This window comes from Vitis riparia, chromosome 19 (assembly GCF_004353265.1).
Source record: "Vitis riparia cultivar Riparia Gloire de Montpellier isolate 1030 chromosome 19, EGFV_Vit.rip_1.0, whole genome shotgun sequence".
NCBI classification, from domain to species: Eukaryota; Viridiplantae; Streptophyta; class Magnoliopsida; order Vitales; family Vitaceae; genus Vitis; species Vitis riparia.
Genome location: NC_048449.1, coordinates 5,718,820 through 5,733,249, shown reverse-complemented (window position 1 = coordinate 5,733,249; position 14,430 = coordinate 5,718,820). Strand labels below are relative to the sequence as shown.

The window sequence follows — 14,430 nt, the reverse complement described above, 5'->3', positions numbered from 1 at the left end:
TAATTGTTGCACAAAAACATAATGGGTGTTCTCCTCTGCCATACCATATCTCTGCGTCAATGCATCATAACCCAACAAAACAATTTTTTTTTTTTTTTTGTAAAATAAAAGTGGGCCTCATGATGGCACACTTGTCAAAGAGATCCTGCTTGGGAGGTCACAATCGCCTTTCTGAGGCAGCAGTTGAGCATGAACGGTGAAAGCTCTTCCTTATCACCATCCTGTTTTGCCCACAACCATATCATCTTCCCAGACATGCCTCCGGGGCAGCACCGAAAATCAAAGGTGACCCAGAATGATATAAGCCCCCTAGACTTGGGTCCTCTCTTCGGTCAATTTTCAGCCTAACCCAATTCTTGAGCCTAGGGCGAAGTTGGGCTTGACTATTGAGGGCTGCCGCTTCCAGGCCTAAAATCTTGAACTCATTAAATTACCAAACCACCCTCGATGAGGATAATCCTTTAGGTGGTCAGTAGTAGCCAGCACCATTTCAAACAGATAAAACTGCAGCAGTGTCATTCTCATTCAACACTTCTCCCATGGCTCACTTAGCAAATTTACATGGAGCCTCTGAGACCCTACCATCCATCTTTAAGCTTAGGGGCGATCTCCGAAGGACCAGAAAAAGAGTGACCATAATTGGATTTCTTTGCAAGAAAGCTGAGCAAATTCAAGAACAGCCATTCCAAGCTACAAGAAGATCAGCTCTAGGCCTGTCCTCAATAGCCATTCTTGGGAATTCTGGGATTGGCCCTGCTCTTGCTGAGGACAATGGATACTGGCTCACAGGCCCTTTACCGGTCCCAACAGTCGATAACGGTGAGCTTTTTCTATAGAATGTATCACCTTCACTGCCTGCTCTGTTTCATGGCTCATGGCTATAGTGCTTATAGCTTTGATCATTTTGCTGCTACTCTTTTCTTGGTTGCAGACATCGTGAATAAGGAGACTGGAACTCGTTCTTTTCTCAAGAAAGGATTGTATATCGCGGATGTGGGAACTAAAGGGAGAATGTTGAGGCTAAAGAAATATGCATTTGATCTCATAGCATTGGAGGACTTGATGGACAAAGATGCCTGGAACTATTTTACGAAGTACCTGCGCCTTAAGTCCACCTTCATGTACTATGATTTTGATAAATTAATCTCTGCAGTGCCGGTTGACGAGAAGCAGCCTCTCACTGATCTGGCGAACAGATTGTTTGACAGTGTGGAAAAGGTAAGAAAAAGGCCATGGAAGTTCTGCAATGTATTTCAATCATTTACTGTTAATCATCCAGAGTTTTAAGCAGCTGCTTTCAATGTGTTGGCAGCTTGAAGAAGCTGTGAAGATTCGTGATATTTCCCAGACGGAATCACGCTACAAAGACACGAAGACTGTTCTCCAAGAGGTCATGGATAGGATGGCATAACAAGAATCTTAAAAACCAGCTGAGCTGGTTCAGGGGAAGAGAGAAACAACACATGACACATCTCTGTTTCATGGTGCACTTCAGTTGTAAGGCAAATGAACTTTTGATTGAGAAGATGGCCAGTGAATGACTTCGGCTTTTAAATGCTAAGTTTCATTTAACAATAGGGAAACAGATGACATTGATATGAATATGTAATTCAGTAACACAATTTCGTGGGTGAAATGTTACAAATAAATCAGTCTCAACCTCTCAGCATCATCATAACATCTTTATTTTTACAAATTTAATGATCAAAAGCGCAACCTGCGGTTTCTCTTGTTGCAAACCCAGCATGTCCTCTATACAAATTACAGATGTTAGAATCACTTTCATGTCCCCATTCATAAATATCCGTCACGCAGATGGATTTGTATTGCCTCGAAAGAAAACAGAGCCATTGTTCTACCAAAAGTCAGCCATAGCTCAGGCGAGAATCTGATGGCCGCATGTTTGTTTGACGTCTAGGAATCCCAATCTCACAAGCATTAACCCTGGCTGCGAAACGGAGGGAGCAAAGCGACTCTCCCAACGAGGAAGGATCAGGAGAGATGTTCACAAACATCAAGGTCTTGGAGTCCCCACCTAAACAAGGCTGATAAACAAAATATTTAAACATAATAAGTAACCCAAGGCAGATTGTAATGTTAGAATAGAAAGTAATATGTTACAGAGGGGCCCTGATATCTTCCCCTTTTGCAATTCAATTTGGCCAAACAAACAGTTCGATATCCATTATATTCCATAATACTATAAGAAAAAGCCAACTCAGATGATATTCAGAACAAATTAGCTTGATTTTCTTCTCATTGATCCCATAGAAATTAGAGTAGGGTATCATTATCTTCTTAAAAGATTTATGATTTGACAGGGGGAAGCTATTGAATCAGGTGAATAGCCAAACCCCCTCCAGCATTCACATGAACTCACCTTAGTTTCTAGATTCGTGAGTGCATTCCCATTCAATTCCTTTAGACCCTCTAATTGACCAATTGCATGGTAAAACAGATATTGTTCAATGGCAAGGGAGACAACAGGGAATTACAGCAAATAGCAACACAGGCTCTTGCTTCGGAATTTCAAGAGTGAGAAAGTGGGGTTCAGATGCAAATGAACACAAGGTCAAGATGTATACCTAAATCAATCAAATCATTTTTCTTAAAAAATTTGATTGTCGTTTTTTCATATCTGCCTAAATCAGAGCATTTACCTGAAGAAGATATGTAAGCTTTGAGTTCCTAAATGGTACATGGTCCTCCTTCTTTGCCAGGGCAAATATAACATCACTTAATGATGACAGACTCTTATTGATGGCCTGTCATAATTGAAAAGAATATATATAAGTATAAAGATGCATAATGATAAGTAAAATTAACAGAATTAAGCTTGTATCAGTGTTTCTCAAATACTTGGGTTTCTTTCAAACGGTCCCCTGTTGATCCACTTTTAGAAAGTCGTTCACTGCCCGCAAGATCAATAAGGTTCAAAACACCTTGTACTTGTTGTTCAGTGCTCTGGTCAATATAAGTGAAAAACAAAGAGAAAACAGAGTTAAAACATAATCAAGAGCATCAATGTATCAGCACAGAGGTTCTAGGCACCATGAAGACTTTATACCTCATTAACACCAGATATCCGCAGAGTGAACACAAAATGACTTCTGGATGATTGCTCATTCATCTGTGTTTTGCCCACAGACCTAAAAGGAAACGGGTGACAATTTATAATCTTGAATCCTTGTGAACTGAAGTATACAAACTGCATGGAATTTTAAACAAAAGACAATGCACCCAAGAGTATGCACCCAACAAAACATTTAACAGAACCAATAAGATTAGATAGTTTTTCTTCTGAAGAGAGATAGATTTCTTTTAAGATAGCATAGCATGACTATGAAAAGCATAAAAGGTGCATATTTTGAAGACATGCCTGCTTTGTGCAGCCTGATCTAGAAGAAATGAAACTTCTCTAGTGCTGCGAACATCCACAACGGTAAGATCAGAAACATGAGTATTGCCATTTGCATCGTGTTTGATTGCATACTGCTTTCCAGCAACACCATTTTCTGTTCGTGAGACATCAGAGCAGGATCGATTTGTTGATAACAAATCACGAATTGTTTCATTATATATTTCCAACATTGAAACCTACAAATATATCTTAGAATAAGACATGTGTTCACAATGACCATAGACATAACATTCAAAGGGTAAGCAGAAAATGAACAAAATGGCAAGATAATATTGCTTGCTCACCTGCATTTCATATTTCCATCCTTGGGATTTAAGAGACTGTCTGGTCTCAAATATCTGTTCTAGAGAGCGAGGTATCAACCCTTTTAGCTCTGGGTTTCCTGGCCTGCCCATCATGGTATGAGTCTTACCTGAGCCTGTCTGACCATATGCAAAAATACATACCTGAAAAAACAAAGAATGTCACTCTTTTACCTGAAAAAAATGCATACCTGAATAATGCTAGCAGTATTTAATGTACCAACAAAGTAAAAGAAATATGCATAGTTTGGAAATTGCATATGTTAAATTATTTTAATAGTTGAACACTAGAATCCCTTCTTACTCACCAGTCGTACATGATAACATAGGAACAATAACATTGTAGCGCCAAAAAATCAAGTCAACAAAGTTAAATAACATTATTCCTATTGGTGCTACATTCAGGACAATTAAGCAGATACAGAATGTGTTCAGGAAATTGCTTATCCACACAGAACACATCTATGTAAATGGGACAGGACTGAAATTGGAGCCAATGTAGATTACCTTATAACCATCCAGAGCACTCTGTACAAGCTGTGAGATTTCTACAAAGACTTCCTGTTGCGATGCATCAGGCATAAACACTTTGTCGAAGGTGAACGAATGCTTTTGGCCTGATGATGATAAAAGCATGGGATAAGTTCCTGATACTCGGTATCCAGCCCTCTTTATGAAGCACAACAAAAATCAAGTAACACGACACAAAAAGTATTTTTTTTTTAGTTAGAAACTTACCACTTTGCATTAAATCGATGGCCCGCCCAAAAAACTCTGTTGAAGTGGGATAAGAAATGACCTTTGCTTCTGCAGCAGAGTCATCTGCCAATAGAGGCCGCACTCTACAGAATACACGGATGTTTCCTTTAAGTTCCTGCATTATAAGAAAGTTTAGAAAGTAGCAAGGTATAAGAACTGTGTACCACAACCAAACAAAAGTCCAGTGTAAGAGCACTACCAAAATAGTATTATGCAACTTTTTACGTAGCTTCTCTCCTTCAATAATTTTAATCTCTGCATCAGCCAGGCGATTTTGTAAGTCATGAATCAATTTCTTTTGCTCTTCATATTCAGTTCTTGTCTCCATTGCAGACAAATCCGACACCTAAAGGAAAGGAGAAATCATAATCATGACAATGAATTGACCCAATATACCAGAGTGACCAATAAACTATTCTTGCTCTATATACCCAATAGCCCAACAATTTTTCAATGACTACCAAATAACAATGAATTCTTGAAAGCCAAATATGCTTACCTGTAATTTCTTCTCTGCAGCTCCTAGCTTGTCTTGCAATGCTTTTATCTGGTCACTTTGTGACAAACATCTTGCCTGTAAAAGAAGCCCAAAATTATAACAACAATAATAAAGGCATAATATGTTGAAAAAACAATATTATAAACAGACCTCCAGCTCATTTGATTTTAGTGATAGGTTTTCCAACTCAGCAAAGGATTTCCCAGTACATTCCTTGTACTTCACTACTTCAGTTGTTAAAACTTCCACTTGTGACAAATAGCGATCACGATCATCTCTTGCCTGTTGCAACTCCCCCCTTAAGCACACAACATCATTCACCAAAGCTTCTCTTTGCTTCATAGCCTCATCTTGAGAAGCCTGAAAAATAATTCCCAAATGCTACTTTTTCAAATATTAAGTTGTGGAAGGAAATTATAAAAGAGAATGACAGAAAAAAACTACACAAATTTAATTACAAAACATGACATTGATATCAAACTGTATACATAATGCATGGTAAAAACAACACTTCCCCTTTAGACCAAACTGAATCACACATTGAATGGTGAATCAATCATAATCATACAGTTGTTTCTGGTGGAATTTGATAACTCTGTTTCTCAAATCTGACTGATTTTTACCTATATGATAGCTCTTATAAAATTTTATACAAGCTTCTTTGTGCATGCTGTGCAATTGCACACTTTGTTGAGTACCACATTATTGAATTACCATATCAAGTTGGGCTATGGGTGTGCAATGCAATATATTATACATGAATTGGACATGTTTTTTGAATTTACCTAGGTCGCCAAGTGTTTCTTAAAATCCTGAACATTCCCTTAATTTTGCATTTTATTTCTACCCAGTTCTAACTCGAGGTCTCAAAACTCATTCTGGAAACAAAAATTCTTATCCTTCATGCATTATATCAATTCCAAAAAGAGCAAAAGTCCATTACAGGCTATGCCGCAAAAGATATTTGAAATGACCTTCTAAAAATCTCATGTATAATAAATCTAAAGATAATTTCCTCAAAGAGCTCAAACCCCTAACGACCAACATAACTTGTTAAAAGAATTTAGCAACAAAACCCAAATTCCTTCAAAATTGTGGCCACTCCTATAAATCACATCCCATAGTTCCATTGGCAATATCGCCAATTAGATATCAATAACCATGGAGAATTTACAATTCCAGCTCAAATATTCATATCTCTTGAAGAAACAATCAGCATCCCACCCCCACACCCCCAACCAAAAAAATAAAGGAAATGAAACAAATTTCAAAACGTATGAAAATAAGAAGTAAATATGAATAAATTGCCACCTTAACAAGGTCATCAGATTCCATATTCCTTATTGAGAGGACTAAATTGAAATTAGATGTCTAGATCCTGGTAGAAAATGAACCAATAAGCAGTATAGTATAGTCGATCAGTGGGTGACCGAGAGACTCACTCTGGTCAAAGTGAACTGATCCTGCAATGCATTATAGTGACCTCTTAAAGTGCTGAGGTTCTCTACTACAGCAGCTTTCTCTTTCTCCACACGTTTAAGAGCTTCATTCACTGTGGGAAGCTCTGTCTGAAGTTTACTATTGTATTGCTGTAAACTTGTGTTGTACTCTTGTAATCTCTTGTACATATCATTAAGAGATGTTATCTGCAGAATTCAACAGTTCGGGATGAAAAAGATTTGCTAAGGTGGTTTTACAGTACTAATTGGAAATGAGAACAAACAAAACAGGATTCTAGCAACTGCTAATAAGATCTTTATAAATTCTATTACCTTCTGACTAGCACTTAAGTGCTCTCGTTGAGCTTTTCCGAGCTCATCTGTGAGAGAAGTTTGTAATCTCTCAGCAGCAAGCCTAGCCTCTTTTTCTCTTGTTAGAGAGTCCATTGCAGCCTGATTGTTATATCCAAAAATGATTACAAATCACAAATAAAAGAGGAAACTACCAATTAACATCCCAATCCCAAATAATCAATGCTAGCATGGGCAGTCTTACCAACTTTTCCGATTCTTCCTTCGTCAATTTCTCATGTAGGGATGCACAATTCTTCCTCAACTCCATTATAATGGAATTCAGCTCCTCTTCTTTGTTTTTCATTAGCACCTCTGAAAACACAAAAATTTAGATCAGATTTCTTTTGGAAATCAGTAACTGAAATATGTTTTGTTTCAACAGAAATTTTTCTCAGGAAAAGTTTTCCCAAGCAATATTTTCTCAAAGATTTTTTAATAGACATGATACAATCTCTGAAAGCTTCATGGTCAGAATATCCATCTAGATGTATGGATCATCACAGAAAAGAAAATTATGGGAAAAAGAAGTTTGTTTGCGGGAAAACTTTATGTCTCACAGATGCAAGGATACAGAAGCTTTACCCAATTCATTGCATTTTCTCTCTGCACAATCTAACATATTCCGTAGCTTCTCCTGCTCTAAGAGATAGCTTCCTTCAAGCTCTTGGAACCATTTGATGCAAAGCCTAAGCTTTCTAATATAGTCCATCATTTGATCACATTTCTCCTAAAAACCAAAAAAAAGAAAACTCAAGCAAATAAGGAAACAATCCAAAAATAAAAAATTACATATATCCAAAATTTTCTCAACTTTCTGTTTGATTAACAATTGAACTGAGGAGACAGACAAAGAAAATCACATTATGAATCTCATGTTTCCCTGTTTTTTTCCTCCGTCCTATGGGGTAATGGAAATTCCAAAATTTTCAAAAATTTAACCTTTATCCACATTTCCTCAGCAACCAAACAGAGCATAAATCCAAATCTATAACTAAAAAACAGCATTCTTAAAATTAAACTTATTTTTCCCTTCCATTTCACTATCCTTAAAATCAAATTTGTTCTTACTTCACATTTATTCTATAACCTTAAAACCTCTAAATCATATAAACAACAATCTAAAAGAAATTAAATTTTGCTCATTTTCCAATAAAATTGAAGAAAGAAGAGAAAATGGCGTTACATCTCATGCTCCAGCGTTTTGTCTCCAAAAAGTGGAAAACTGAAGACTGACCTAGTAGTGGGCTCAATGAAGTTTTCTTCTTAGAGACCTAGGTAATTAGAAATCCAAAATTTTCATGTATTTTTCCTCCCTTACCCAACAATTTCACTGCAGCCAAATCCTCAATTTCACTGCAAAATCCTAAGCTCTTATATCTTTTCCCAAACTTTCTCAGCTACTAAACAAAACTTACATCAAAAACCTAACCAGGCTAACCTCAATGTTATATCTTCCGTCTTCTCACCCTCAATATTAGACTCGTCCTTCTTTTCACACTTTCTCACTCAATAATCCAAACCTCTTTTCTTTCCCACTTTTTCCTAGCAACCAAACCCCACATTAAACTAAAAAGAAACCCCAGAAACTTTAAAATTAAACTTGTTATTCCCCTATATCTTCCCATTCAATAATCCTAACCTCTTTTCTTTTCCCTTTTTTTTTCTCAGCAAACAAACACAAAATAAAACTAAAAAAAAATCCCAAAATCCACAAACCTTCAAATTGAACTTGTTCTTGCCCTTCATTTTCTCATTCAACAATGCCTCAACATCCTCCTTAGTAAACTCGATGCCTCCACATTCCGACCCCGCACTACTTGGAGGGCCGCCATTCTCCTGACCGCCATTCACCACCGAAAATGCTTGCCGAGTTCTGCCGCTGTTCGCCGGTCCCACCATTTTCCCAAGTCCGATCTTTCGTCGCTTATCTACAGTAACCTCATCGACAACAGGCTGGTTCTGAAAAAGAAAAATAATAAAAACTGATTCAAAATTTTAGAAAAATATGGAACAAGCTCCATAAGATTGATTACACCAGTAAGTATTGAAAACGATACACTCTTAAAGACGATATCAGCAAAGTTCATGATAATTTTGAAAAGGTAAGAGACCCAGAACATAAATTACAGAGGAAAAGGTTTGAAAACCAATATTATGATTCAACAAGAAGATTCAACAAAAAATTCATAAAAATCTTGAAAAAGAAAAGTGAAGCAAACCTATAACATGAATCACAAGAGAAAAAGATTGAAACTTACAAACTTCGTCCAAAACCCAAATCAGTTTAAAGAAACCATCAATGCAAACCCAAAACAACACCTTTCTCTAAAGAAAGATCAAACCAAAAAATCAAAAAAGAAAGGACAAAATGAGCAAAACCCAGAAAGCAATGTGACCCAACTGTGGAAAAAATAGATGAAATCAAACCTTACGTTTGAAGGGCTTGCGGGAGCGTTGGTGAAGTTAGGGATTGGAGGTTTGTTCTGGTTTTTGGAGGCCATTTTGAATAATATACTCTAGATAGAGAGAGAGGAGAGAGAAATGGGTGTGGGAAGGTGAGACGGGGGCAGTGATTGCAGTGGTGGTGGGGCCATGGATTGGATTCAAAGCTACCGCTACTATATCACAGCCGTTGCTTTGCGGAGCAGGAACTCGATTGAAGAGACAGAGACACCCAACTGTGACTCAAAGAACCGCTCTCTTTCTCTTTTTATCCATTTGTTTCTCTTTCTGGAGCTCATTGGTCGTTTACAAAGTCTTGAATCACCCGCGCGTGGTTTTTGTGGACTACGGCATTTGAATTTTTTTGAAATGGGTTCTGGCGGTGCCACCGAGATCCGTTAAACGGCTCTATCCCTAAAATACCCCTATTCTTCTCTACAAATTCCAAATTGATTTTATTTGCTTTTTCAGATTTAAGATTTCTTGAAAATATACGTTAAAATACTCTAAATAATCCTGAAGATAATATTTTTTTTAATAGAATTGATTTTATTTGCTTTTTCATATTTAAGATTTCTTGAAAATGTACATTAAAATACTCTAAATAATCATGAAGATAATATTTTTTTAATTATTCTATTTTTTATTTTTATTTATAATCGTGGATGTTTGGGACAGCTTACACGCACCTCGAACTAATTCCACGGACCCTGAAATTAACCACCGGATAAACCTTCAATGACTATGAAGAACAAATTCAAGACCAGACCAATTAATTATTTTATATTTAACTCTACTTATTTTTATATTTTAAAAATACACAAGACTTAAATAATTTAGTTAAACATTAAGGTCTTATCAAAAAATTGTTTGAAGAATTATAACTTAAATAAGAATTTTGAAAATTTTACTTTCAAATATTAATTATTTGATTTTCTCTATTTAGAGGATATTTAGTAAAATTTAATACTTATTACTTACTAAGTTAAGTTGGTTTTAAACTAAATTATATTTAAATTATTCACTTAAAACTTATTACTTAATTTTTAGTATTAAGATTATTTGATAAAATTTATTTTAAAACATCAAATTGACATATTTATTCATAAATTATGATTAAGATAAAAAATATCGAGTAATAATGGAGATCGTGAAGTTAACCAAGGTAAAAAAGGTAAAATAAATATGTGATTTTAAAAATTAAATAATTATTTTTATTTATTATTTAAAGTTATTTTTGACTTTAAGTCGCACCTAAGTTATTATATCAAACATACTTAATGACTTAAATTATCAGTTACTAAATTGGTTTACCACACGCAGACTTAGTGTATATAAATATATTATACATTTTTGAAAGCTAATTAAAAAATTGAGATGCCTCAAATTTTAAAATATTTTAAAATAGCTTTTAAAGGCATAAAATAAATCTGTATTTTTTATAAGAATTTTTTTATATATATAGAAATTAAAAAAATAAAAAGTGTTTCCAAATGGAGGTTTAGCTATACCAATTTATGATTTTTTTTTAGTCTATTAAGATTTTAAGTAAAATTTAGATCAATTTTATACAAAACTAATAGTAATTATTGTGTGTATCTAATAGACCATAATTATTATTAAAACAACAAAAAAAAAGCCCAATTTTACGAGCCTTATTGAAAAAAGGTAAAAGGGTTAACAATGTCCATTAAGATTTAAGAGTCCTTCACCAAAAGACAATTAAAAAATACACGATTAATAATCCTCCTCCTCTTGGGTTGGCACCAAATCATAGCCTTTTAAGCCCTTGTTCACTAGTTCCCCAATAAACAAAACCCTTTTTGTCTTGCGTCAGATGGGAGTCAAGAATTTCAATTTTTCCTTTCCATTTTCCGGGAAAACTTTCCCATTACTCCTCGGATACACTAACAAACAAAAAAAAGAGTAGAAGTATCCCTCTCACATTCTGTCCTGCAGTTGTTGGCACTTCTATTCTTTTCTTGGTGCATTGTTGCATTCCTAGATTGTATTCAATCCAAAGTCCTTTTCCTTCAACCCTTTAACCTTTTTGGAGGCTTCCTCTTCATCTATGTTTTAGTCCAAATGGGGTGTCACATTGCCATACCCTGTATGCCTTTCATGCTTGAGTTCACCTAATCAAAAAATGACTATGCATCTTTTGTAGGTAAACCATAATTAGCAATGGATGATTAACACGATAAAATGTCGATATATTTTGAGGTGGTTTTTGTGACTTTAATACTTAAGTTATGTTTGGTAATTCTTATTAAGAGCAATTTTTTATTTTTGAGACAAAAGCTACAAAAACACGTTTAGTTTTGAAAATCGAAATTTTTTAGAAATACATATTTTAATTGTCTTACATTGGTTTTACTTTTTTTTTAGATTTGTTTTAAAAGCAATTATATAAATATGAAGAATAATCGAAGATAAGATAAAAACTATTTTTAAAAGTATTTGAAAAAACAAAATATTGTCACATTTATCACTAAATTTTTGTTTTAAAACATTTTTTAAAGAAAATTATTCTCAAAAACTAATTTAAGAACTGTTTTGAAAAACATTTTCAAACAGATCCTTAATTTATACTGAATTGCATAATCAAGTTATTATCATTAGTTACTAAAATAACAAGGTGTGTGAATGAATGAACAAATGATAGACAAGCTTAATTAAAAGAGAGTGATATTTTAGCTATTTAAGGTAATTATCTATCGTAGAAGCAATGATTTTCAAAGTTGATAGGCGGGTTTGATGTCTAACCAGTTGAATATGAACCTTTTTCTAGTGTATTTGATGTATGGTGACAAAAAGGCCTTGGAATTGAAAATCTTTTAGATGTATTGATGATGGTTGAAGCCTTCTTCAAGTGCTCTTAGGGATAATTTTGAAGCAACATATGGCAAATTGTCAAGAAGTCAACAAAAGAAGTTGAAAATGGGATTTCTTGTCTCCCCTTTTCTTGAATACCAAAAGACCCAATATGCAAAAATTATAGAAAAACCAAAAAGGAGAAATAAGATCAAATGTAACCTAACCAACAAATCCAAAACCTTTATAGAGTCAATCATTAACTTTCAATCATACTAGGAGTGAAATTTGATACATAAATTAGTCAATAGAAACATTAGTGAGGAGTACAAAAACTTAGAATTTGTTTGCTTATGGGGGACTGCAAAACTGATGAGAAATAGAACCCTATGTCCTTAGGGGCTGACCAATGGGTCTTTTGTTGTAATATTTTATGTGTTCTCAAATGATGGCAGAAAGCTTGATAAGTTTCTTTGATCCTGATTTTGTCTCTTGTGTTTGTTTGGCTCTTCTCTCTCTCTCTCTCTTTCTCTATTACAACAAATTGGTTGAAGACTTACGAAATAAGGATAGAAAATGGAATGAAGATTGGGTGCTACACAAATGGCACAACTATAGTGTTATTGAAGCCGGTTAACCACTTAGTCATTTGTAAACAAAAATTCAAACTCACCAACACCCCTAAAAAAATTTAATTCACGTCAAGATGGAGATGCGGGGTATCGATCCCCGTACCTCTCGCATGCTAAGCGAGCGCTCTACCATCTGAGCTACATCCCCCTTTGCGGCATGTGCATAAAATTTTCAATTCTCAAGGCTGTTAAATTGGTCATTGACACAATTTTTTATTGATGAGGTTTGCCGTAGATAATATCATTTGGGAGTTAGCTTCATATGGAGTATTTAAGACTTTGATTGGCAACTATTTTTTAAAATAGTATTTTATTTTAAAAAAATAAAAAATCATAAAAATATATTTGATAATTAAAAAATTGAAATATTTTTAAATAATACTTTTTAAATTATTTTTTAAGGATTGTTTTAAAAAATAATTATACAAATATGGAAAATTATTAAAAATAAAGTATTATATATAAAAGTTATTTTTAAAATATTAAAAACATATTAAAAATATTTTGGGTTTTCAAACAAATTTTTATTCTATAAAATATGAGAGTGTATTTGATAACTATTTTTTAAAACAATTTTCTATTCCCAAAAAAAAAAATACAAAAAATTGTTTTATATTCTTAAAAAAAAAATGGTGTTTTCGAAAAACTTTTTTTTTTAATTATTTACAGTTATTTTCACTTGTTTTTTAATGGTTCTTTTAAAAAAATTATAAAAACATAAAAAATAATTAAAAATTACTACATATAAAAAGTTATTTTTAAAATATATTTAAAAATAAAAAGAAAACAAATTAAAAATATTTCAATTTTTCAAGTAGACATTTATTTTACAAAACATAATAAAATAATTTTTTAAAATTTTTTTCCAAAACAATGACCAAACAAGACATTAGAAAACAAATTTCAAAAACTATTTTTCAAAATACTTTTAAAAATTTTTATTTTTAAAATATTAAAAAAATTATAAACACTTTCTAAAATTATTGTCGATCTTACTTTAAGTTTCTTAAAAATTATGATAATATCATTGGCTTTTAGTAGTTGATCGTTTATGATCAGGCAGAATCCTCTCCTGATTGATTCTTTCCTTGATCTTAGATTATTTGTTATTATGTATATTTATCTTTTCCTAGTTTGTAGGATCTTTTAACTGTATATACACTCTATATAATGAGAAACAATTACCTCAATAATTATTGAGGATTTTAGCCATATTTTACACGGGTTCTCAAACCTTTATATGGTATCAGAGTTGGTTCTAATTTTTTTTTTTTTCGATCTTCTTCATGGTTGCATCGTCGTCCTCATCATCTCCACTTCTGTTCAACACGATGGTGCATATGCTCACCATCAAACTAACCTCCTCTAATTATTTGTTATGGAGAAATCAGTTTATCCATCTATTGACCAGCCAAGATCTTCTTGGATTTCTAGATGGTAGTGTCCCAGTTCCTTCTCCAAAGGTTACTGGTTCTAATGGCACCACCCAGGTGAATCCGGCCTACACCTCTTGGTTGACTACTGATCAGACTCTCTTCAATCTTCTCTATTCTTCTCTTACAGAGGAATCTATGAGTGAGGTACTTGGTCTAAGTCATGCACATGAGGCCTAGACCACTCTTGAAGCCTCTTTTTCTCACAGGTCCAAGACTCGAGAACTCCAACTCAAGGATGAGCTTTAACTGATGCAACGAGGCTCGAAATCCGTAGCAGAATTTTCTCAACTCTTCAAAGGGCTCTGCGATCAACTGGCGGCAATTGGTCGTCC

The 14,430-nt window shown here is 34.0% G+C and overlaps 2 protein-coding genes and 1 non-coding gene across 4 annotated transcripts; 1 reads left to right on the top strand and 2 right to left on the bottom strand.

The window, feature by feature from the left end:
* The first annotated feature begins 409 nt into the window (after window positions 1-409).
* LOC117909359 (photosynthetic NDH subunit of lumenal location 3, chloroplastic) lies at window positions 410-1,659 on the top strand. Its single transcript, XM_034823373.1, has 3 exons — window positions 410-819; window positions 932-1,218; window positions 1,313-1,659. The coding sequence occupies exons 1-3, from the start codon at window positions 540-542 to the stop codon at window positions 1,409-1,411; spliced, it is 666 nt and encodes a 221-aa protein (XP_034679264.1). The 5' UTR covers window positions 410-539; the 3' UTR covers window positions 1,412-1,659.
* On the bottom strand, window positions 1,588-9,429 carry LOC117909358 (kinesin-like protein KIN-14N). Of its 2 annotated transcripts, none has more exons than XM_034823371.1 (17): window positions 9,207-9,429; window positions 8,491-8,733; window positions 7,357-7,501; window positions 6,977-7,086; window positions 6,754-6,873; window positions 6,424-6,627; window positions 5,132-5,341; window positions 4,982-5,056; window positions 4,682-4,828; window positions 4,462-4,597; window positions 4,231-4,340; window positions 3,706-3,867; window positions 3,380-3,597; window positions 3,068-3,149; window positions 2,860-2,964; window positions 2,661-2,765; window positions 1,588-2,045 (listed from the first exon to the last, which is right to left on the bottom strand). In XM_034823371.1, the coding sequence occupies exons 1-17, from the start codon at window positions 9,273-9,275 to the stop codon at window positions 1,866-1,868; spliced, it is 2,421 nt and encodes an 806-aa protein (XP_034679262.1). In that variant the 5' UTR covers window positions 9,276-9,429; the 3' UTR covers window positions 1,588-1,865. The 2 variants fall into 2 exon arrangements, with proteins under 2 accessions (XP_034679262.1, XP_034679263.1); XM_034823372.1 differs by having other exon boundaries at window positions 9,202-9,285.
* A 3,308-nt stretch (window positions 9,430-12,737) lies between these two features.
* TRNAA-AGC lies at window positions 12,738-12,810 on the bottom strand. The gene has a single exon. It is a non-coding gene; the product is annotated as a tRNA-Ala (tRNA).
* Between the last annotated feature and the right edge of the window lie 1,620 nt (window positions 12,811-14,430).

What these genes read in the sequence shown, in the direction of transcription:
- LOC117909359 (XM_034823373.1), top strand. Translation starts at nt 540, where the DNA reads ATGGCTCACTTAGCAAATTTACATGGAGCCTCTGAGACCCTACCATCC. An exon ending in GGTCCCAACAGTCGATAACG is followed by an intron (nt 820 to 931) that starts GTGAGCTTTTTC and finishes TCTTGGTTGCAG; the next exon opens with ACATCGTGAATAAGGAGACT. An exon ending in TGTTTGACAGTGTGGAAAAG is followed by an intron (nt 1,219 to 1,312) that starts GTAAGAAAAAGG and finishes ATGTGTTGGCAG; the next exon opens with CTTGAAGAAGCTGTGAAGAT.
- LOC117909358 (XM_034823371.1), bottom strand. Translation starts at nt 9,275, where the DNA reads ATGGCCTCCAAAAACCAGAACAAACCTCCAATCCCTAACTTCACCAAC. An exon ending in AGGAAGAATCGGAAAAGTTG is followed by an intron (nt 6,874 to 6,976) that starts GTAAGACTGCCC and finishes TATAACAATCAG; the next exon opens with GCTGCAATGGACTCTCTAAC. An exon ending in ATCAGTTCACTTTGACCAGA is followed by an intron (nt 5,342 to 6,423) that starts GTGAGTCTCTCG and finishes ATTATTTTTCAG; the next exon opens with GCTTCTCAAGATGAGGCTAT.